Source organism: Microtus ochrogaster, chromosome 2, assembly GCF_000317375.1.
Source record: "Microtus ochrogaster isolate Prairie Vole_2 chromosome 2, MicOch1.0, whole genome shotgun sequence".
NCBI classification, from domain to species: domain Eukaryota; kingdom Metazoa; phylum Chordata; class Mammalia; order Rodentia; family Cricetidae; genus Microtus; species Microtus ochrogaster.
The window spans coordinates 95446388-95467322 of record NC_022010.1 but is presented as its reverse complement, the minus strand read 5'-3'; the positions used below and the strand labels follow the sequence as shown (position 1 = coordinate 95467322).

Sequence of the window (20935 nt, the reverse complement as noted above, 5' to 3'; positions counted from 1 at the left end):
AAGTGTGCCCTGGGTCATGAAAGACATGAGGTGCTCAGACAGAGACGTGCCCTGTGCCCAATTGGGATGCTTGAGAACCCCCCTCAGCACTGGCTCCTCAGCAAGGATAAGTCCTGAATTTTGTCAACCTCTTGTCTGTGTAGATTCTCCCATCTGTCTTTCCTTTTCCAATTCCAAGACCCTTCACCACCCACCCTGCTCTTTCCATCCCAGTAACCACACATTTTAAAGGAACGGTGTTAGTAGGGTAGTGGCATGTTGTTTGATGCCAGCAGAAAGTCACAAGAGTGCTTGTCTGTTACTATGTACTGTCTCTTCCAGTGCCTACAGTTGGGCGGAGGTGCTCAATGAACACACTATAGAGGGAAAATCTGATAGTCATTTACTCCTAATTTTTTAATTTAAAAAATAGCAATGAGCTAAATAATTAAAAGTAAAAATTCCAAGTCATTGTAGTGACGCACAACTTTAATCCCAACACTAATGAAGCAGAGGAGGCGGATCTCTGAGTTTAAGGCCAGCCTTGGTCTACAAAGGGATGTCTTTGTCTCAAAGAGAAACCCTTCCAAATAACCAAAAATTAATTAATTAATTGAAAATAAAATAAAAATTCCTCCTGCACCTGCCTTAAATAACCTATTTTTTTTTTCTGATTCTGCTTCCACCCTCATTTTTCTATTATGTCACTTTCCTATACAAAGCAACCTCCACTGTAATGTCCTGGTGCCCCAGGACATAAGCTTTGGTTCCCATTCCTGGTATAGTGGGCCCTTTGTTTTAATGTAAGTGCTATTGTGGGCAACTGGCAGCCTCTGATACTCTGTGTTCTGTGTAGATTGGAATTTGGAACTCCTACAGTGGGCTGAACATGACGGATGGCAACAAAGACAGGTCCAACAACATCACTGATTCTCTGGCCAACCGGACACTCATTGTCACCACCATTCTGGTAAGCTGTGAAGTCCAGGCTTTTATCTACATGCCCACACTCGACCTAAAAGGATCCTTCCACTGTCTTTTCCAGGCTGGCATTTCTGTCTGAATATGTCTATTTTTTAAACTGGGGAACTAAAAGCATATATTTGTGCTTAAAAGAATAAAATAAGCTCTCAAAAGCTCTCTATAGACTGTCCAGCTCACTGGAACCCAGCTCCATTCTCACTTCTCTCTACCACAGCCCAGGGTTCTTTCTTCTTCTCTGCCTACTGAATTGCTGGATGGTTTTAAACAAGAGGAGACTCTAGCCACAGATCAGGGAAGTGGCATGGGTGTGGGAGGGTCAGAGATAGCATTTTCTGTGACCCCTCTGCTTTATCAATCATTTTCCATGTCTTTACATAAGCATATTTTCTGCAATGTCCTTCCCGTGCACCCATGTTCCAGCTTCTCTGGACTGGAGCAACACTCCCATCTCTTCTTTGTCTCTGCCTTGGATTTCTCTAGTTTCCTTGTATAATAGGAAAACATTGCATTTTGATTCTTACTCCCCCATCCAATGGCTCCCCTTCCATTGCCTCATAGCTCTGGAAATAACCCTTGTATTAACTGATCTTCAAAAGACTTGTGACCCATTGCAATCCTGATCTCATGCCCAGCTATCCACTGGATGTAGGCCAGCCATTTTTTTCTTTCTTTTCCCAAGGAATCTAGGTAGGCACAATCTACTCTTAACTCTGCATTTGAAGGTGTGCTTTGCTTTATTTCACTCAGTCCTTAGTATTAGAGATATTTATCTTTGAAGTTGCCTTGTGAGAATTGTTTATCAAAAGTAGATCTGGTTTTATGCTGTTGCTGTTTTCTTCTGGCCATTACTTTTGTTGCAACCACCTTATAATAAGGTTTTATGGGGAGGGCATTTTGTTATTTTGTGTTGTAAAAATAGTGGTGGGCCTCTTCTCACCGCTTGGCTGCCCGGCTAGCTTTACCAGAAATAATTACATAGAAACTCTATTTAAATAAACACCATCTGGCCCATTAGTTCTAACCTCTTATTGGCTAAATCTCACATATTGATCTAACCCATTTCTAACAATCTGTATTGCCACTTGACTGTGGCTTACCGGCATGAGTCTAACCAGTGTTCTGTCTTCCCTGCCCATCTAAGGGCTGCCCTATCAAAAGGCCTAGGCAGCTTCTTTATTTAACCAAAGAAAGTAACACATAAACAGAAGATCCTCCTACACCAGTTTTGTTTTGAAAAAGTTCAGTGTGTAGAACTGGCTGGCCTGAACCTCCCCTATGTTGCCACTTTAGGTAACAATTTTCTATTGCATTTTCATGACCCAATTGTCAGTTTACTTGATGAGAAACCAAAACACACAGGGCATCTCACCAGTAGAGTAGTTATTATAATTTGATAAAACAAAACAAACTTTTATTTACTCAAGTGAGAATTAGTAAGTTTACAGATGCATAGTAGGAAGACAGAAATTACTCATAAGGTAAGGGACTTATCATGCAAGCATCTTAGGGAAGCATTATCAGATTTGAGATACAAGGTGATTTCAAATAAGACAGCATGACTGGTGCCAGAGGAAAGCCTAAAAACAGCCAACTAGCATAAGGAGAAAGTAAGACTGAAAATGGAATGAAGTTAAGATCAAAAAATAGAATATGTGATATACACAGCGTTTCAAAAATGGAAGAATTGTATTTGATGGTCCTCATTTCTCCCTTATAAGTAGGCATTCCTAGGTCAAAGCCTGAGTGGAGTTCTGCAAAGGAAGCTTGAATGTGGTCATGCCTAGCGGAGGCATGCAGGGCCCCAGTGTCCCCCAAGTCTTTCTATCTTCTCAGAGTCAACTTTTGAACAGCACTGTGTCACTGTTGCACCATGCATGAAACATGCATGCTCTACAATGGTGCAAGGAAAAGCTCCCATCTGCAGGGAGAAAGAAAGGAAAGAAAGAAAACACATATATGAAGGCTTCTAAAGCAGTGACAGACAAGATTAGCAGAAAAGGGAACGTAAGCAACTGACTTTAATACATTCCATTCTTAAAAGCCAACTTCAAATGTTGTGTATCTTCAGGCTACTGATGGAACACTTTCCTTTTCATTATAATGGAGCTTTCATACCTGATTTGTTTCACTCAGGAAGAGCCTTATGTGATGTACAGGAAATCCGATAAGCCCCTCTATGGAAACGACAGATTTGAAGGATATTGCCTGGATCTACTGAAAGAATTGTCAAATATCCTGGGTTTCCTTTATGATGTTAAACTAGTTCCTGACGGCAAATATGGAGCCCAAAATGACAAAGGAGAGTGGAATGGGATGGTTAAAGAACTCATCGATCATGTAAGCAATAATACACCTGATTGCTTTCTCTAAAATGACCTAAGTGAGGAAGTAAGAGGAGAAAAAATAGTTTATTCAAAAATAATAATAATAACTTGATACCAAAGTCTTGAATAACAACTTTAGTGTCCCATGTTTTTAGCCACCTGCACACAAAATTTACAAAGGAAAACAAAGCCACCAAGATATGAAGTTTCCTCAGTTTGGAAGGATGAGGGAAAATAAAAGTTGAAGATTAAAATGTATACATTTATGCCAAAGGATAAGCTTGAGGGGTTTTTAATTAAATCAAGATTCTAGGACCTGCGACTCAGAGAAAAATCTCATCTTGTCAACTTATACATGACCAAATTGTTTATCCCTTCCTTTTCTGAAATGTCCTTGATAAAGACATCATCATGCAATTTTGGTTTAAAATGTGTGCACGTGTGCGTGGGCACACACAACTTACCCTAACCTACATCTCTCCATATTTTCTGGTTTGCCTTTGACAACAAACACTGAAGTATAACTAAAAATAGCTTCATGCATTTGTAGCTGAGATTGGGACGTGGAGATGCTGAGGGAAAGTCTAGCCATCCGCAGAGAAAGGAGGCAGTCCAGCTGACCGTTCTGCACCTGTTTTCACAGAGAGCTGACCTCGCAGTGGCTCCTCTCACCATTACTTATGTCAGGGAGAAAGTCATAGACTTCTCCAAGCCCTTCATGACCCTGGGCATCAGCATCCTTTACCGGAAGCCCAATGGAACCAACCCGGGCGTCTTCTCCTTCCTCAACCCCCTGTCTCCGGACATTTGGATGTATGTGCTGCTGGCCTGCTTAGGAGTCAGTTGTGTGCTCTTTGTGATTGCCAGGTAAGCTTGAGCATACTGAATTCATGACAATGGTCTGTCAGCCACAGACTTCAGAAAGCCCTGGTATAAAGTACAATTTTACCTCTGCTCATTGCTGCATTTTCTCAAGGTTTCTGTGTACAGCTATTGTGTGCATTGAAAGCTAATTATCCCTAAAGAACATTTTTAAAGAAACAAGAAAGTCCTTTATATTAATTTGACTTTTTCCATATTTCAATTCACATAAAATCACTATTATTCTATTTTCTGATGAATACAAAAGAAAATTAGCAATGGATCATCTGGGATAGCTAAAGCATTATTAAAATAAAAATAAAACGATTTAAAAATATTTGATTCTTGAAATAATTAAATAAGTCAAAGAGAAAAACCAGTTAGCTAAGAATCACCATAGCAAATAAAAAACATGCGAAGATTGAAAAATTGAAAGATACTGAAATTCTTAAGTATTTCAAAATACGCTTTGAAAATTTGTGAGATTATTCTTTAAAATCATTGAATGGTTAATAAGAAAATCATAGAAATAGCACTAAAAAGACATATAGATTGTGGAGTATTGATTGGTTGTTTGATTGATTGATTGACTGACTGATTGATTTTGTACTGGGGATGAACTTTAGAGTCTTACATAAGCCCTATACCACTTAGCTACATTCTTAAGCCATTATAAAAAATTTTATGATCCTCAACAAGTCAACACTTTAAGCTTTATCTTTCAAGATTAAATTCTGCCCTCTATATGTAACCATTACTTCACACAATTCTTCCAAAGATATTTATCTCACTCAGTAGACCATATATTGAAAAGCCTTTAACCCTGAATTTGAAACCGTTATTTTATTTACCTCTTCCTCTTAAACAAATTTGATAGCCCTGGACAAACCTTTTTGGAAGTTATTTTTAGTCATGTCATTGTTTTCAATCTTTTTCACCTTTCAACAAAAGTTGATAATAAATATTTCCCCTAATCAATTTTTGTTTTCTCTCCATGAATTTCTAAGAGAAATATCTCTTCATGGCAGCACTTTGTCATTGCTCACTGTCCGGTTTTGATGAATGACCATTAACTTTTCCCCCAGCATAATTACAAAAGAAAGCTTGGGGAAATAACCCAAGCAGCGAACGTTCAGAAGACCCACAAGATGGACAGAGCCAAGCCAAACAAGTGACTTCTGTGAACATTTAAACTTTCAATGGAGATGAAGTCTAGTTTTCAATACCTTCTAAAATGTGCCATTTCCAAATCTCAAATTTTATGTTTTTTGAAATAATGATCAAAATTCTCTTTCTGCACACATACAAATTACCAACTTCAAAATGGCAATCTTATCAAGGTCAAGAAATCATGCTCAAGATAATTTTAAAAAATATTCCTTGAAAATAGTTTTTAGTTAGTTATTGATCTTTGGAGAATCGACACAGTTCCTAGGGGAAGTTCTTATTACCCTGGGGTAGCCATGTACTAATGAAGGGCCCTCTCACAAGAAGCACATCACATGGCTCTGCACTGTGACATTTCTCTGCCTGAGATACACCCCTAAGTAAGCAATAAAAGGGGGTAGAAGGCAATAAAAATGTGTGTCCTCATACCCTAAGGCCAGGGTTTCCTCAAACGTTAACACTCACAATTGAAGCAATGGAGGTAACGCTAATGGACAGACACATTACTTACTATAGCGAAGTTGGCCAAAGCTGGAAGGAAAAGAGTGACAGCATAGGCCAAGCCCAGGGAAGTGCACAGACGGAGGGGTCCTTCTGTGCTGCATCCCAGCTGAATTCAGTACCATAGGAATGAAAACCAGTTAATCTAGTCATCATCCTTGGCTCCGGAGCAGCTTTGGAGTCTGTATTGTGAAGTACATCCTTTTGTGATTTTTAAAGTGAAAAATTAAAGACAAATTTAAGCAAACACCTTCACACAAAATGGACCCCTAAAAGTCATCTGTTGAACTGAATTGACTTTATAAAGTTGTAAAGCATTAGTGGAAGAAGTGAAGGAAAACCTAATAAAATGACAGTTAAGCGTGGCTGCTAACAATTTGTATGTTAGGGTTTTGGTTTGGCAGTTGATTTTCTAAAAATATTTAGCCCCAAGGATTTAGGTCCATGATGTTCATGATGACCACAGGACTGAAATGAGCCAAACTTCTAAGCAGGGCTTGCTTAAATTAGTGAGTGACATTTGTCTTACTAAAGTGAAGCTCTTAAAGTTGGCATTTAGCAAAAGGTAAAAATAGGAAAAAGAATGGTCCCTTGAGAGCAGATTCTAAGGTTACAGTACAAACTCGGGGGTTGTATAACAAAATCAAACAGATCTTTCTCTATAGAAACAGATGGACCTTTTAATCATCAAGGCAACCAGTGTCTATCAACAACAAGAAACAGCCAGTCCCCTCAATCTGAGACTTTAGAGAAAAGAATATTTCACAACTTTTCGCTTAGGGTAAACTTTATGTATATAAGCCCTAACCCAAAGCAAACGTTCACATGTATAAATCCAGTAGATTGACTATGATGTTTTGCTGTATCTGTTTTATTTGGAAACAAGGAAGGTGTTTCTTGGCAATCCAGGCTGTTCTTGAACTTCCTATGGCCACAATCTGGTCTCACATTGGAAGTAGCCCTTTTGCCTTAGTCTTCCAAATGCTAGAATTACAGGCAACACCACCACACCCATGAAGAGCTAGTATACATGCAAGTTTTGACATAGATCTAAGCACACTCTTCCATGTATCATGTTACTGACAGTCAGTACTGACTTATTGGGTGTCATCTGTGACAATGGTTTCAGATGGTCATTCTTGCTGACCATGTATTGGATTTTCCTGTAGCCCTCCTGGTACTGATATGCTATATTACAGTGACTGTATTAATCAGACTTTAGGATTCTCAAACTGAAATATCTGCACCTAAACAATAAGTGTGTCTTTCTACACTGTAAATACCAGCGTGTTACAGCACAGCCTTGTCTCATTGTTCAATACTCCCCACTTCATGTGCTTCCCAAGTCACTCAGAACCCTGGAGAGAAAGGACTGGCAACTTCCCAAAGAGCTGAGAAGGGTGTTGATGTTTAGATAGTTTCCCTCTGCTCCACAGAAAAACCAGTTCATTGCTTACAAGTGTTAGAGTATTTGAACATTTCTCTATTTATACAGGGGAAAACTTTAAAAGCAGCATTCCAAGGACATGTGCTCACAGATCAGCATGCATTTAGTGGGTAAACAACAGAATATCAGGGGGTAGTGGTTGCCAGGTTTTATGGTCTATTTGAAAAGCCCGTACTCTTGAATGCATAATCTTCCTAATTTATTGCGATTAATATGTTAAAATTATTATACAAGGGACAATGATATTGTTTAAGTAACATCATCTTTAGTCTGCGTGCTGTTCCAATTATTAGGTTCATTAATATCGGTATTCGTTCTTTCAGCTGAGCAAACTACTGTGATTGTAAGAGTGTATAAATCCAAAACTTAATTATACTGTTGCAACAGTAATTAAAATGTATTGGCATGCACTGCCAATTAAAGCTATGTTCATAAGCTTACAGGAATGTGCATGGCATGCCCTCCAGCTTGGGAAAAGCCACAGGAAAGAGTTGGAGGACATTATGGTGCAATAAATGACCAGGCTGCTATCCTAATGCTCCTAAGACTCTGCGGGAAAACACTGCACACTTTGCAGAAGATGTCCAGGGCTTTAGAGAACATTTTTCATGAAGAAGAACTATCTTCCGGTCCACTCGACACAATTCACAGCGTGTCCTGCTTCTCGCTGTCGATAATATACTCTCCGTAAGCCCAGTTCTCCCTGATGCACCTGCATCCAGCTATTGTTACAGCTGAAGTCTTACGGCTTGGAGAGCAACCATGTGTTCTCATTGGCGTTAGGGTATTTTAACATTGCTCTAACAATCCTTTTTGACTTAAAAGGGCTCTGCAACAAATGGCAAAGCTTTCAGTGCTATGAATTATTGCATTTTAAATTATTACAGATTACTTTGCAGAACATCTGGCAATGTTTATTTAAAACACACACATACACACACACATTGCTAGGGTAGTTCCCTAAGACCCCTAGAGTAGGCACCTCTTTTGGATTGCATAGGTCAGAAAGATTCTTAGAGAAACAGAAAGGACTGAAGTTGTAATCAATTCCCCAGATTATTATTTTAAATATTGCTCCTAGACTTCTATATTTCCCTATTTTATAAAGAGACAAACTGAGGCCAGATAAGTCAAGTCAAACCCATTGTGTAGATTTCCTGGAAGATTCATTGTATTTTGAGAAACTTACTGGTCATGGTCTCTTGCAGGCCAAGCGATAATAGTGCCACAGAAAACACTTCACACCTAACCAGAGTTGGTGATTGCATGACTGTGGGGCATAATTCAGAAAATAGTTCAATTAAAAATAAATCAAGAGGAAAGCATGAGTTTCTAATTTCCCACTGTGAGCCTTGAGGTCAATGCTAATAAGCTATATTGGTATATACAGTGTATACCTATACCTGGTCTGTGCTCCTTCCAATTTAAACTTTGTCTTTTCACTGAAAGACTGAGATTTGTATTTCTATATAGTTATGCTTAAAATAAGTGATATTCTCCCAATTTCAGTCCTTTTTGTTCATGTTTTTTTTATTTTGCATCATTTGTGAAATGTTATACTCTGTATAGGGTGTGTTCATGGAACAATAAATGTCCCTGGAGGGCACATGACCCTCATAACACCTAGAAACGTAACATCCCAAGCATGTAATCACTATGTATTCCGTGCCACTCTTGTTGAGCCCTGCTACAGTCAAAACTTAAGATACAGGAGCTTTTCTTTTTTTGTCCGGGCAGAGGGGGTGTCTAGAAACAGCGTTTCTCTGTAGCTTTGGTTCCTGTCCTGGAACTAGCTCTTGTAAACCAGGCTGGCGTCGAACTCACAGAGATCTGCCTGCCTCTGCCTCCCGAGTGCTGGGATTAAATGCCTGTGCCACCACAGCCCAGCTGTGGGAGCTTTCCTTTATAGTTATCCCAGTTACTCAGTAAAATGGAAGTAAATGAAAACTCAGAATTTCAGAATTCAGTAGACACAGGTCTGAGTAGTGCCATCCCAGACAATGGGTTTGACCCTGAGACAAGAAGCTGGTGAGGATTTGCCCAAGGATTTTTCCATTTGGTTCAGTAGAGCTGGAAGTGTCTGCACACAGCCTTCACTCCTCGTGCTTCTGCTCAGTTGTGGACTGTTCTCCACAGTGCTCAGCAGGTTTTACTCTGCATCATGTGTGTACCTGATCTTCACAAACTGTTTCTGTTAATTATCACAGGTTTACACCCTACGAGTGGTATAATCCCCACCCGTGCAACCCCGACTCAGACGTGGTGGAAAACAATTTCACTTTGCTAAATAGTTTCTGGTTTGGAGTTGGAGCTCTCATGCAGCAAGGTACACCGGTTACCCGCTTTGTCACTTGCATCCCACAGTCTGCTGGCAAGTTTTCATGCTGGTAAACTCCACCATGAAACTAGATGGTAGGACGAAACTCCCTTGGATACAAGACAATAGCAATATTCTTTCTAGCCAGTTATCAAGACAAAGGCAGAGATAGGGTCTTAAAGGGAGCTTCCTTGCTATGTATCTAAAAAGCATTTTTTCCAAGAATGGACTTACATTTTCCTGCAAGTAGTGAAGATTAAGAAACCTGTATTAGTTATTTTCTCACTAATGTAATCAAATAGCAGATTAAAAGCAGTTTAAGGGATTAAAGGGTCTGTAGTGACTTATAATTAAGAGTGTAGTCCATCAGGTGTGGGAAGCTTGGCAGCAGGTGCTTCGGGCATCTGTCACATGGTATCTTCAGTCAGGAAACAGAGACCAGTGAAGACTGTGCCCTGACCACCTTGTCCGTTTCTATTACTTTCTCCTTTTCATTAAGTCTACAGCCCAACTTATAAGAATGTACTTCTTACATTCAAGGTCTCCCCTCCTCAACCAAACCTCTCTGGACCATCTCTGTAGACATCTTAAGAGATATGTCTCTAAGGTGACTCGAAACCGTGTCAAGTTAACAGTGATGGTTATCCATCACAAAACCTTAGACTTTAAAAAAATAAAATAAATGCATTTCCGTAGGTAGACATGACCATCTTTTCCTTCCTCATCATAAAGTTCCAAGTCAGAGGTTTAAATGGAATGGAATTTAAACCCCTTAAAGTCTGAATTCACTTGGATTCTTCCAGTTGTTAACAGAATCTAGCACTGCACCTAATTACCACTCTGAGAAACTCTACAGAGATTCACCTTAGCCACCCAATAACTTTTACAATCTTCTTCAACTGGTAACCATAGCAACAGTAAACTAGAGGTTGGAGAAATAAAACTGAAACTGAAAAAATGTCATATATTTTCCCTTTCTCTATGATTTCAGAGATTCTTGTTTTTGTTGTGGGAGATAGAGAAGTTTTAACTTTTGGAATAAATCCACCTCGTTTGTGGATTTTCTTCAGCTTTGATTTTAGGCATATGGTCTATCAAATATTTCCAAGATTAAATGAATTAATTTTAAAAAAATCATAAGGCACAGATGCTGCTGTGTTTGGACTATCTTTCCATTTGACAATAAGCTACAAAATAAATTGTCAAAAGAAACCCAAATGGGATATACATTAAACATGTGCGTGATTTGAAAGTCAACTTAAGGTTTTTCATTAGGATGTTGCTATCATATCATTTGAAATGTTTACTTTCTGTGAATCTGACAGAGAGAGAGAGAGACAGAGATGGAGACACAGAGACAGAGAGACAGAGACAGAGGAGAGAGGGTGGAAGAGATGGAAAATAAACATGTATGTTGGTTATTGGTATTGAAATACCACATAATTTAAGAAATGGATACTTCTTTCTGTTCAGTCATGCATAGTTTATGTGGGGACTGTTAAATGGGCATAGACACAGCCAGATTTAGTAGAAATCACTGGCATGAATTTAGAGCATAAGACAGAGCTATAAATCCCACAAGACACCCCATTAGAAGCTGTGTCTTGCTTACCCAGTGTATTTAATTCTTTAAGGTAATTATCGTGTGAGCAATTATTCTCAGAATGAAGGAGGCCTCCTCTCATCCCTACAAGTTGCCTTTTCCAGAAATAGAATAAAAACCAAATGCATATAGGTTTCACTGGCCATGCTGGAGACCTATGCAGGCGTATGCCGCTGTCATGTACATGTATCCATTTAAAACCCCTCTCATATGTTCCCCCATTTGGAGTTTACCAGCATCCACAGCAAACTGTGGGGTGCAGTGTCTGTTAGTTACCACTACCTTGGATACATGACAGTCAGCCCCAGCCAGACTCTACTTGTCTTCAAGAAGTTGACAAACATCCTCCCGTGCAAGAAGCATTGCCCAGTGCAGTATCTGTGACTGTTAGTACATCTGCCCCTGACACATGGCATTGGACCAGGTAGCTACTCTCTCTCCATTGTGCTCTCTCCTGTGTGAAGAAGCCTGTCATTGTATTACATTGGAAACCACTTTGTTTCATTTCTCTTTTTAATGTGATGATCAGACTTTCTCTTTTCTACAGAGCCTGAGCAAAGTCTGGATCAGGATTGGCTGTCATGTCTGCCATAAAAGGCACTAAAGAGACTTCAGCAAGTATTGTCCCAACCTGAGTATTTTCCAGTGGTGCTTTACTCTGTGCTATCACTGCTTTCATGCCTTCATCCTCTAGGGTACTGAGCATGCTCAAATCATCTCTTCTTGAGGGACACCATTTTGAAATATATCATATAACATTAAGAATTAAGAAATTAGCAAAATATACAATTTTTTAAAACAATGCAAAGGAATATTGAGAAATTTCATTAATACCATCTAATGAGAGCTTAAAATGCAATTCCATTAGGTTGCTATATTTTGCCCTAAATTTTAGAGAATTCTTTTAAAATTAAAAATATTTATTTTAAAGTTAAAAAATACAAATCTATATTTACATGCCAAATGGTGGTTCATCTGTAAGTCCTTTTCTACTTTCATGCAAAACACAATATGTGCATACAGATAAGTTGAAAGCTATATTTTTATAAATGCAGCAAAATAACAAAAGGATAAACTGATAACAGAAGCTCTGTACCTATGAGCCAAGAAAAAAAATGTATCTTTAATGAGATATTCATCTCCCATGGCTATTTTATAAGATAATGGGGTTTAAATGGCAGCTAACTAAAGATCTAAAATAATATCACATTGCCACAAGGCTGCTAGATCAATTAAGCACAAAGATACAAGGCAACCTTGGGCTTCAAGTGTACAACCCCACAGGCATATAAGTCCTTAAACCACAAGATGAAAACAACAGCATCAGATTATTCTGCTAAATCCTTGGAGGCAATTTAATGGAAACGGTTACAAATTTGTGTAATGTTATACACTAAAATTCAAACAAACAAAAGAGGGAATGCAAACTACAGTCAAAGCCTTTATCTCATCGGAGGGAAGCAAGCCCCGCAGAGACACTGAGCATTAAAAGGATATTTCTGTATTCAAAGCCCAGACACTCCGCCAGCCTGCATCTCCTTATCACCGGCTTTGTGCTGGTTTTGATTCCATGAGCAATGTGTGTGTCAGTTTGTAGATTAAACCTGAGCATAAACTCATTCAGTTGCAGACTAGGAAGCCCCAAATTTTCTTTCCATCTCACACCATTAGTACCGACATGATGTTAAGACACCCAACCAGTATAAAGAAAATATCCTCAAAACCCTATGTCCAATCCCCTAACACTCAAACATTTGGGTCTCTGGGATTTTCAATGGGGGCTCTGCCGTGACCTCAGGTTCATAGCAGGAATGCTAAGCACATCGCCAAGGGCAGGTTACAGGCAAATGGACTACTAACTGACGTGCAGTCAGGAATCAGTTCAACTGTTGTGAACACAACTGCACTTCAGGTCCCTTCCAGCTGAACTGCTTGGGATGTAGGCAGCTAAGCTCAAAGATGAGCTAGGCTCATCAGGATGTCTGACAACAAAACCAATAGAAAGAGGAGGCTTTTCACAGGAAACACATATTGAATATCTCCATGATACCTTTTAAAAGCAATAGCAGCCTGAATGGTAACTAAAACAAGTATTCCTACCAGACACAACATCTCTCCACATGGGAAAACAGCCAGCTTCGGAGCCAATTATTTAAGGGCAATATGCCTTTTGAAGAATGTATTTTATTTCAGCCAAACAAGACTGCAAATTAGAGGGGAAAAAAACATATTGTTTCCTTAAGAGTAACCTGAAACAAAAAGTGAATCACCCACAAATAAGTGTGTCTAAGCTTCATTTCACATTATCTGAGAATTTCCAATCATTTTTTTTAAAGTAGCATGTTATAACTGGGCTGATCTGTAACCTTTTGAAAGTTTCTCACATAGCTTAACCTTAAATAAAAATAAGTAGTTACCATTTTCATCATTATATAAAAACCTAGAATATCTTACTTCACTCTAAATAATGCATTAGCCAGTAATCAGAAGTCTGAGATAAATTCTTCACTTTTAAGCAACTGAATACATTTTAGAGAGTCTATCTTGGGGGCTAAAAGCATCTCAAGGCCATCAGCTCTGACTGCTTACATTGTAAGCAGAAGTAATAACTAATAATCATAAGTAAAACTTAAGGAAGAGACCACTTGAATTTTGTTCCATTTCTAGAAAACACATTCATTTCATCTTCATGCAAGACAGGCTTTGAAGAGGTCCTCCCCCTTAGATAGGACCTGCGTGAGTCTCCGTTTGCTTACTGACTTGGTGTAACTCCCTAACTCTGATGATGCTGTCGCAGGATCAGAGCTGATGCCCAAAGCTCTATCGACCAGAATAGTTGGAGGAATATGGTGGTTTTTCACCCTAATCATCATTTCATCCTACACTGCCAACCTGGCTGCCTTCTTGACAGTAGAGAGGATGGAATCTCCCATCGATTCCGCTGACGATCTGGCAAAACAAACCAAGATAGAATACGGAGCAGTCAGAGATGGCTCAACAATGACCTTCTTCAAGGTAAGAACTTGGCGAAGCCTTCTTAGGGCTTATCTCATCTTGGCATGGTGGTGGAGAAAAACAAAAGCCTCTTCAGCAAGAGAAAAGATATTGGACAATGTTTCTAATGAAATGAATTTTTAATGTCAAAATCTCATTATAAGGAACTACATCCTCACCACAAAGATCTTCTTCAGTCACTCCTTCAATCCATATTTTGTTTGTTTGTTTACTTATTTGGTTTTTGTTTTCTAAAGTAGAGTTTCCAGGGTGGCCTCAAACACATTATGTAACTAAGCCCAGCCTTGAACTCATGATCCTCTTGCCTTCACCTCTCAAATCTCACCACACTCAACCCTATCACCAATTTAACACACTCAAATCTACAGATTAATATATTTCCCTGGCCTTAATTTTTTACGTGTATTTATTTACTGTGCATCTGACTGTCTACCCACCATGGCACACATGTGGTAGCCAGATGATAACTTGTAGGAGTCCATTTCCTCAGGACTCTGGGTTTCAGAGACTGAATTTGGGTCATCAGACTTGGCAGCAAGTATCCTTACACAGACCACATCACTGCCCCTTCTCTGGCCTTTATATTTGAATAATGATGCTTCCTGGATGCAATCTAATGATGCATCCACAAAATGAAGATTTAAATAACATTATTTTATCTTCTGTTTGATACTTACAAGGTAAAGCATGTGACCAAAAAATGTTGATATTGGAACTAATTTGTAGAATTAAGCCAAAAACATTTCAGGGAGCTAGCCACATCTACAGCTTTCCAGGAACCATAAATATTTTATGGGCATCAAAAAAGAATGTCAAACTGGTTTGGGTTTTATAACCAAGTCCATTTCACTGTCCAGGTCTTTTTAATTAGTGATAACAATAATAAAACTGATTTTCACCTTGCTTATGAAGTAAGCCTTGGTATTTTTATTATCAAATCTCAGGAATTATAACTCCCATAAAATGAATTCTAGTAGACCCAGTAGGTTTAGTAATCATGAGGTGTGGCCCTTTGCTTTATGATGTAGGAGACAAGAATTCCAGAAGCTAGCTGAACCCCTTGCGTTGTCATGAGTCGAGTCCTTTCCAGCACAGGGGCTTCAGCCTTCTGTCAAGAAACACTGATGAACTCAGAAATACAAGTTTAAATTCATCCAGTATCCCATCTCACCACAGCTAGAATTGGCTGCCACCAAGAAAAAAAAATAACAATCAATGTTGACATGGGTAAAGAGAAAGAGGGAATCTCACTCACTTCTGGTGAGAGTGAAAAATAATATAGCCATTCTGGAAATCAGAACATAGGTGTCTCAAAAAATTAAACAGAACTACCATGTCCCCCCACTGTACCACTGCTGAGCATATACCCAAAGTCTCTACAACCTACTGCACATGTACCAGGACACCCACACTCAAGATAGCTCTTTTCACAAAGGCAAAGGAATGGACCAGCCTTGATATCCATCAACAGAGGAACGGATGGTGACATGCGGTGCACACATGCGGGGGAATTTCATTTGGCTTTAAAGAGAAATGAAATCATGATGTTTGTAGGAAAATGGTTAAAGCTGGGAAGGAAGAAAACAGATTCTGGACAACAACAATGGAATATTGCATGTCATATGTGCCCCTAGCGCAGAATGTCTACATGTGTATGTAAGTGGATGGTCTGTGGAACTAGGAGGGATAGCAGGAGGGTAGGGAGGTCTCCAGGAAGTAAGGCACAAGTGACATGAAAGCAGAAGGAGGCTGGAAGTGAGGGGTAGAAGGGCGTCAGGGAGATGAAGAGAAGAGGTAAGAGAACCAACAGAACTTATGTTTATTTCCGGATGAAAGAGAATACTTTTCCTGCTAACTTATTTTATTTAAAAAATAGTGAAAATAAACGTTGGTGGTACAGGAAAATGAGCTTGAGTAAACAGAAACCTTTGGACCAGAACAGGTCCTGAAGACCCCTCTGCGAAGTTCACACTCGGATTCTTACAGACATAGATGTCAGTCCAAGCTGAGTGGACTTGTGAGGTCTACTAACTTAGAAACAAAAATGCCAGAAGGAGGACAAAGCGGGCACGTCACTGTAGTGCAGTGTGCATTCATTGCCTAAGTGAAGAATTTTAGCAATAATCGCAATAAGAACAGACTGATGTGGAGTAAGCATAGCTAGAGGTTTATTAAGGACCAGACTAATGTAAAAGAGTAGTAATACGGTTTTCTTATATAGCAAGAAAAATTTTTAAACTTATTTTCCTCTTAAGGACAAAGTGACTAATTTAATCACTGTATACATCAAAGAGATTACATCTCCCTTAGAGAGTGATATTTAAAGAATAATGGTTATTCTTGAGTATAAGACTTCCAGAGTTTCTAAAAGTTTAGTATTTTTTGAAAATCAGAATTGTGAAGTGTGCCAAAGTGAACTTCATTGTTGTTCTTGCCATAAACAAGGGAAGTCTCGGGCAGATGAGACAGAGGAAAACGTACCAAACAAACCTATGTCTATCCAAAGTATGTTGCTGTGCATTATCATGCAATCTTGAAGGACAGAAAAATGGGTGGCTCTGGTATCCCATCTTCCCACAGTCAGAATGGTTGCCACCAAGAGAGAAGGCTGATGACAATAGGTGAGCAGAAGGGACCCCAAGGACTTTCAGATGCACACTACCAATGGAGGAGGACTGCTCTGAACAGTAGACCTGACCTAACTTTACCAAAACTAGGTCAAACCCCAGAGAATGCTAAGAAGTTTGTTCCTCAAGGGTGGAGACCTAGTCTTTTGTTTTATGGTTACATCACCAGAACCCAATCTAGTGACTGGTACACAGCAGGTAGTCCGAAAATACATATAAGATACAAACTAGTGACTGTTACAGAGTGGGTACTTAGAAAACATGTTCATGGTAAATAAGTAAACATGTAAGCAAATCCTTCAAAAGAAATGAGAAACAGAAACAACACACACACATGCACACAAACCACACATGCACACAAACACACACACACAAACACATGTGCACACATATATACACACAACACAAACCACACACATGTGAGAAAACATACACAACCACAAACACAAAAAGATAGGTGGCTAAAAACACTGACCTACAGATGAAGAGTCCCTGTTTGCCAATGTCTTCAATCTACACATCAGCCTGTGGTTCAGGAACTCTGTTTATCAAGAAGGAATTTATTTGCAAAGGGAAAACAAGGACTAAATCTGATTTTGCTTCCCCTTGAGGGAAGCAAGCTGTCAGACAGCTTCAGAGGGTACACATTCAAGAGTTCATAATCTAGATTGTTCTACAAGGGAAAGAACTATTCCAGCCTCTTAGCCATCTGGATGGTTTCATCCAGAGAGCTCAGTCACTGAGTGGCAGTAGTTACAAGCAGAAGGCATCAATCTTACCAATGTCACTCTTACTGTGCCTCCCCGCCTCCCTTCTCCCTGCCTTTGCCTCTTAAGTGAAAGCAAGAACCTCTTCTGAGTAATAGGATTTGGTCTACCCTAGCTGGTGGTTGAAGCAGAAGCAGCTAGACCACGAAAAATCACGAAAAAGACATTTTCACATCTCATTGCAGTGCAATGAATGTCTTTTTCCCAGAACAGCACAGCCTTCTGCAGCACCCCAGTGATTACAACCTGTCCCTTTATTTACAAGGTTGGTTCAAATCATCCCAGAACTAAAGAATGGGCAATTGTAAGGGCCACGGCTATTAACAAAACACACTGATGCCTCACATTTGCTCTCCAGACTATAAGCAAGGGTTTTATTTTGGTATTTTACATTTATGTATCTATTATTTATTTATATATCTATTTTGTGTGTGTGTGTGTGTGTGTGTGTGTGTACATACATGCATGCTATGGACAATGTGGAGGTCACAGGACAATGTACAGGAGCTGTCCTCTCCCCTCTCCACATGGCTCCCATAGATCAAAGTCAGATTATCAGGTTGGTGACAAGTGACTTTACCCTCTGAGCCATCTCACTAACCCAAATGATCAAATGATTCTACTTCTACAATAGCAATTAAAATAAAAGCAAATTACAACAATTTAATAGCAAAAGCTTTCCAAATAACATTGCTGCCAAGCCCTTTTCTCAAGGGATGTTTTCACTAAAGTGTTGTCTCCAAAATGCCGCCGAAAATTGCTTGCAAAATTTTAAATAAATACCCATTGACATTTTCTTCTAGACTTTTTTGTTCTTATAAACAGCAGGATATCTTACACTCTAAAATGTCTGTATTCAATTCTCATTTTTTAAAACTCAACACATTTTTTGTTGCTAAAATTGTCCAAGTGAGTTTGTTTGTTCCATTATCTAGATTTAGGTAAAGTTTGGGATTTTTAAAGATGTGTAATTTTAGTGTGTGTGTTCATGAGTCTCTGCATTTGTGTATGTGTGTGCATGAGTAGAAATGCCCATAGGAACAAAAAGATGGTATAGCATCGTCTGGAACTAGAATTACTGGCAGCGGGAGCTGCCCAATGTGGGTGCTGAGAACTTAACTCCGGTTATCTAAGCAAGAAATGTTCTAAGTGCAGAGTCATCTTTTCAGTCCCGCAGCTGACGTTTATTAAGCAAAAACTGGGCCATGTATACGTCTGATATGAGGGAGGTGTCTATATTTTTCTTTCATTGTGCCATTTGTATGGGGAAACACACTGGTCATCAAAGACAAGGCATACGGGGGAAGGAGGGAGGGGGATGGAAACACAGTATACATTTCCCAAATTTTAGAAAGTTTTAAACAGACATCCTGACATTCTAGCAATATGGCATTGCCCACAAGGAAAACAGCAACCGTATTTTTTTGGCCAATGTCCGGGAACTAATGATACTTACTATATACTATACTTTTACAAGTTCGTGGGCACTCTGAGTCTTAAAGTTTTAATCAGCGTGGATCATATAACAGTCTATTTGATCAAAGTGTGACATTCATCACAAGGACAATTAGCAAGTCATGGTTAGGGAAAGGCCAAGTTTTTCACCAGCTGTCCTGGTACTGCTGAGATTGATTAGGAAATTAGGTGTCTGCTTATCAAGGCTTTATTTATAACAAAATCTGTAAGTCAGAAAATTCATAATTCAGTAATTCAATAGACTTCAGCAGACACTGTCAACACCCTATTTTGTTGGTATTTGTGATAAAGGTGCTTAAAACCCCTGTATTAGCTAACATGCTGCTGTCCCTCTGTTCTACTGGTTGATGACTTGTTTTCTTTAATCACTGCAATACTCTGAACAAGTAAGGCTCTCACTGATCTTCTGACTTTCTGGGGCCACAATCAACATCACAGGGGGCAGAATCAAAGAACAGTTAAACCCTACTTAACCTGTGCCTGCACTTTCTACCAAAAAAGAACTGGTAGCCACAACATCCAATTAACCTTTCCTTCCATCAAGGGTGTACTAGGACATGACTGTCTCCTAGCTCATAGAAACTAGAGAAGATACACATGCACAAAACTGTCCTTTCTCCTTGCTGCAACTCTGTTAATTGCCTTATTAAACAAAGAAAAGAGCCTATCTCTGGTGTCACCGTGGCAATGTAACAAGTCACATTTTTATCCCAAATAATCTTTATGCAAAGCTCTAAGAGACACTTGAGGCTTAAAACAATTATTTACCATAACCACCATCCCAGAGAAAGTATTGTTTTTAATATATATTGCAGGGATGAAAAATACTATAGGTCATTTCAGGAAATTTGACTAATATCAAAGGCTAGGATATAAAGTAAGACCTTCCCCATCTGAAGCCATACAGCCTGGATTCAGATCGGACTCTGGCTAGTTAGCTACGTAGACCTTGACAAACTGCTTCAATTCTCCATACCTTAACTTCCCTGACTGCAAAATTGAAGCTAATGTCTAAAGCACGAGATTATATTCAGGGTTACATGACTTAATGAAGGTAATATGCTTACACAATTCTTTAGCAAATGGTAAGCAATTTCAAAGCTATCACCGTTATCACGAAGTTTTAACTCTAAAAGTGCTCTCAGGTTCACTCTCTGCAGACTTCAAATTACTCTGCTCTGGTCTTCGTTCAGCCTTTTTGCTCAGCAATCTCTAGGGAAAAAAGTGCCTTCTCTTAAATCCCAAGCCAGTGCCAAGACCCAAAATCTGAAAAAGAAATTCAAAGAAACCCCATCGGAAACCTTTCCTGAGCACATGCATCGCCTTCGCAGAACCATATCCCAAATGGTTGGTGAGCAGCTGGGGGAGCAGCTACCCTTAGAACTCAGCAAGGCAATTCAACTGAATTCAGCTCAGTATCTTTCCAGCATCTCCATGATGTCAGCACCGAGGATGCATGGTAGAAAATAGGAGGGGGAAAGGCTTAAACCTTCTGCAAAGCCTGGAGATAGGAATTGCAATAGACAAATGTGTCACACACAACCTACTAAATACAGTAAGCTTATATTGCAATATCAGGAAGTGGGGTGAACAGAATTCCCATGGGCCAAATTGGCTATGGAATAGTCATGTAAGAAGGACTTCTCAGTAGAGTCTTGCCTTGTAACAAATCACTGTCTTCTCGGACTCAAGCCAGGGGATTACAGAGATTAGATCTAGATTCTGTCTAAAACGACTTGGATAAAATGGGTTTTAAAATAATCATCACAGACTTGCCATTTCAGGCTTTCATGGTCTGGGGACTTTGGAACAGCTGTGGGAATTAGGAGCTGTAGCCGGTATAATCTCTTTGCAGTAAGTGGCTAGT

At 39.3% G+C, this 20935-nt stretch overlaps 1 protein-coding gene across 8 annotated transcripts in view; it reads left to right on the top strand.

Moving 5' to 3' along the window:
* The window catches only part of Grik1 (glutamate ionotropic receptor kainate type subunit 1), a 379400-nt gene that overhangs the window by 329120 nt on the left and 29345 nt on the right, over positions 1-20935 (top strand). For all 8 annotated transcript variants that reach the window (XM_026787199.1, XM_026787206.1, XM_026787193.1 and 5 more), the window contains 5 exons: positions 836-949; positions 3097-3300; positions 3931-4154; positions 9471-9589; positions 13981-14198. In XM_026787199.1, the coding sequence (XP_026643000.1) occupies positions 836-949; positions 3097-3300; positions 3931-4154; positions 9471-9589; positions 13981-14198 (879 nt within the window). The remainder of the gene's footprint in view (positions 1-835; positions 950-3096; positions 3301-3930; positions 4155-9470; positions 9590-13980; positions 14199-20935) is intronic.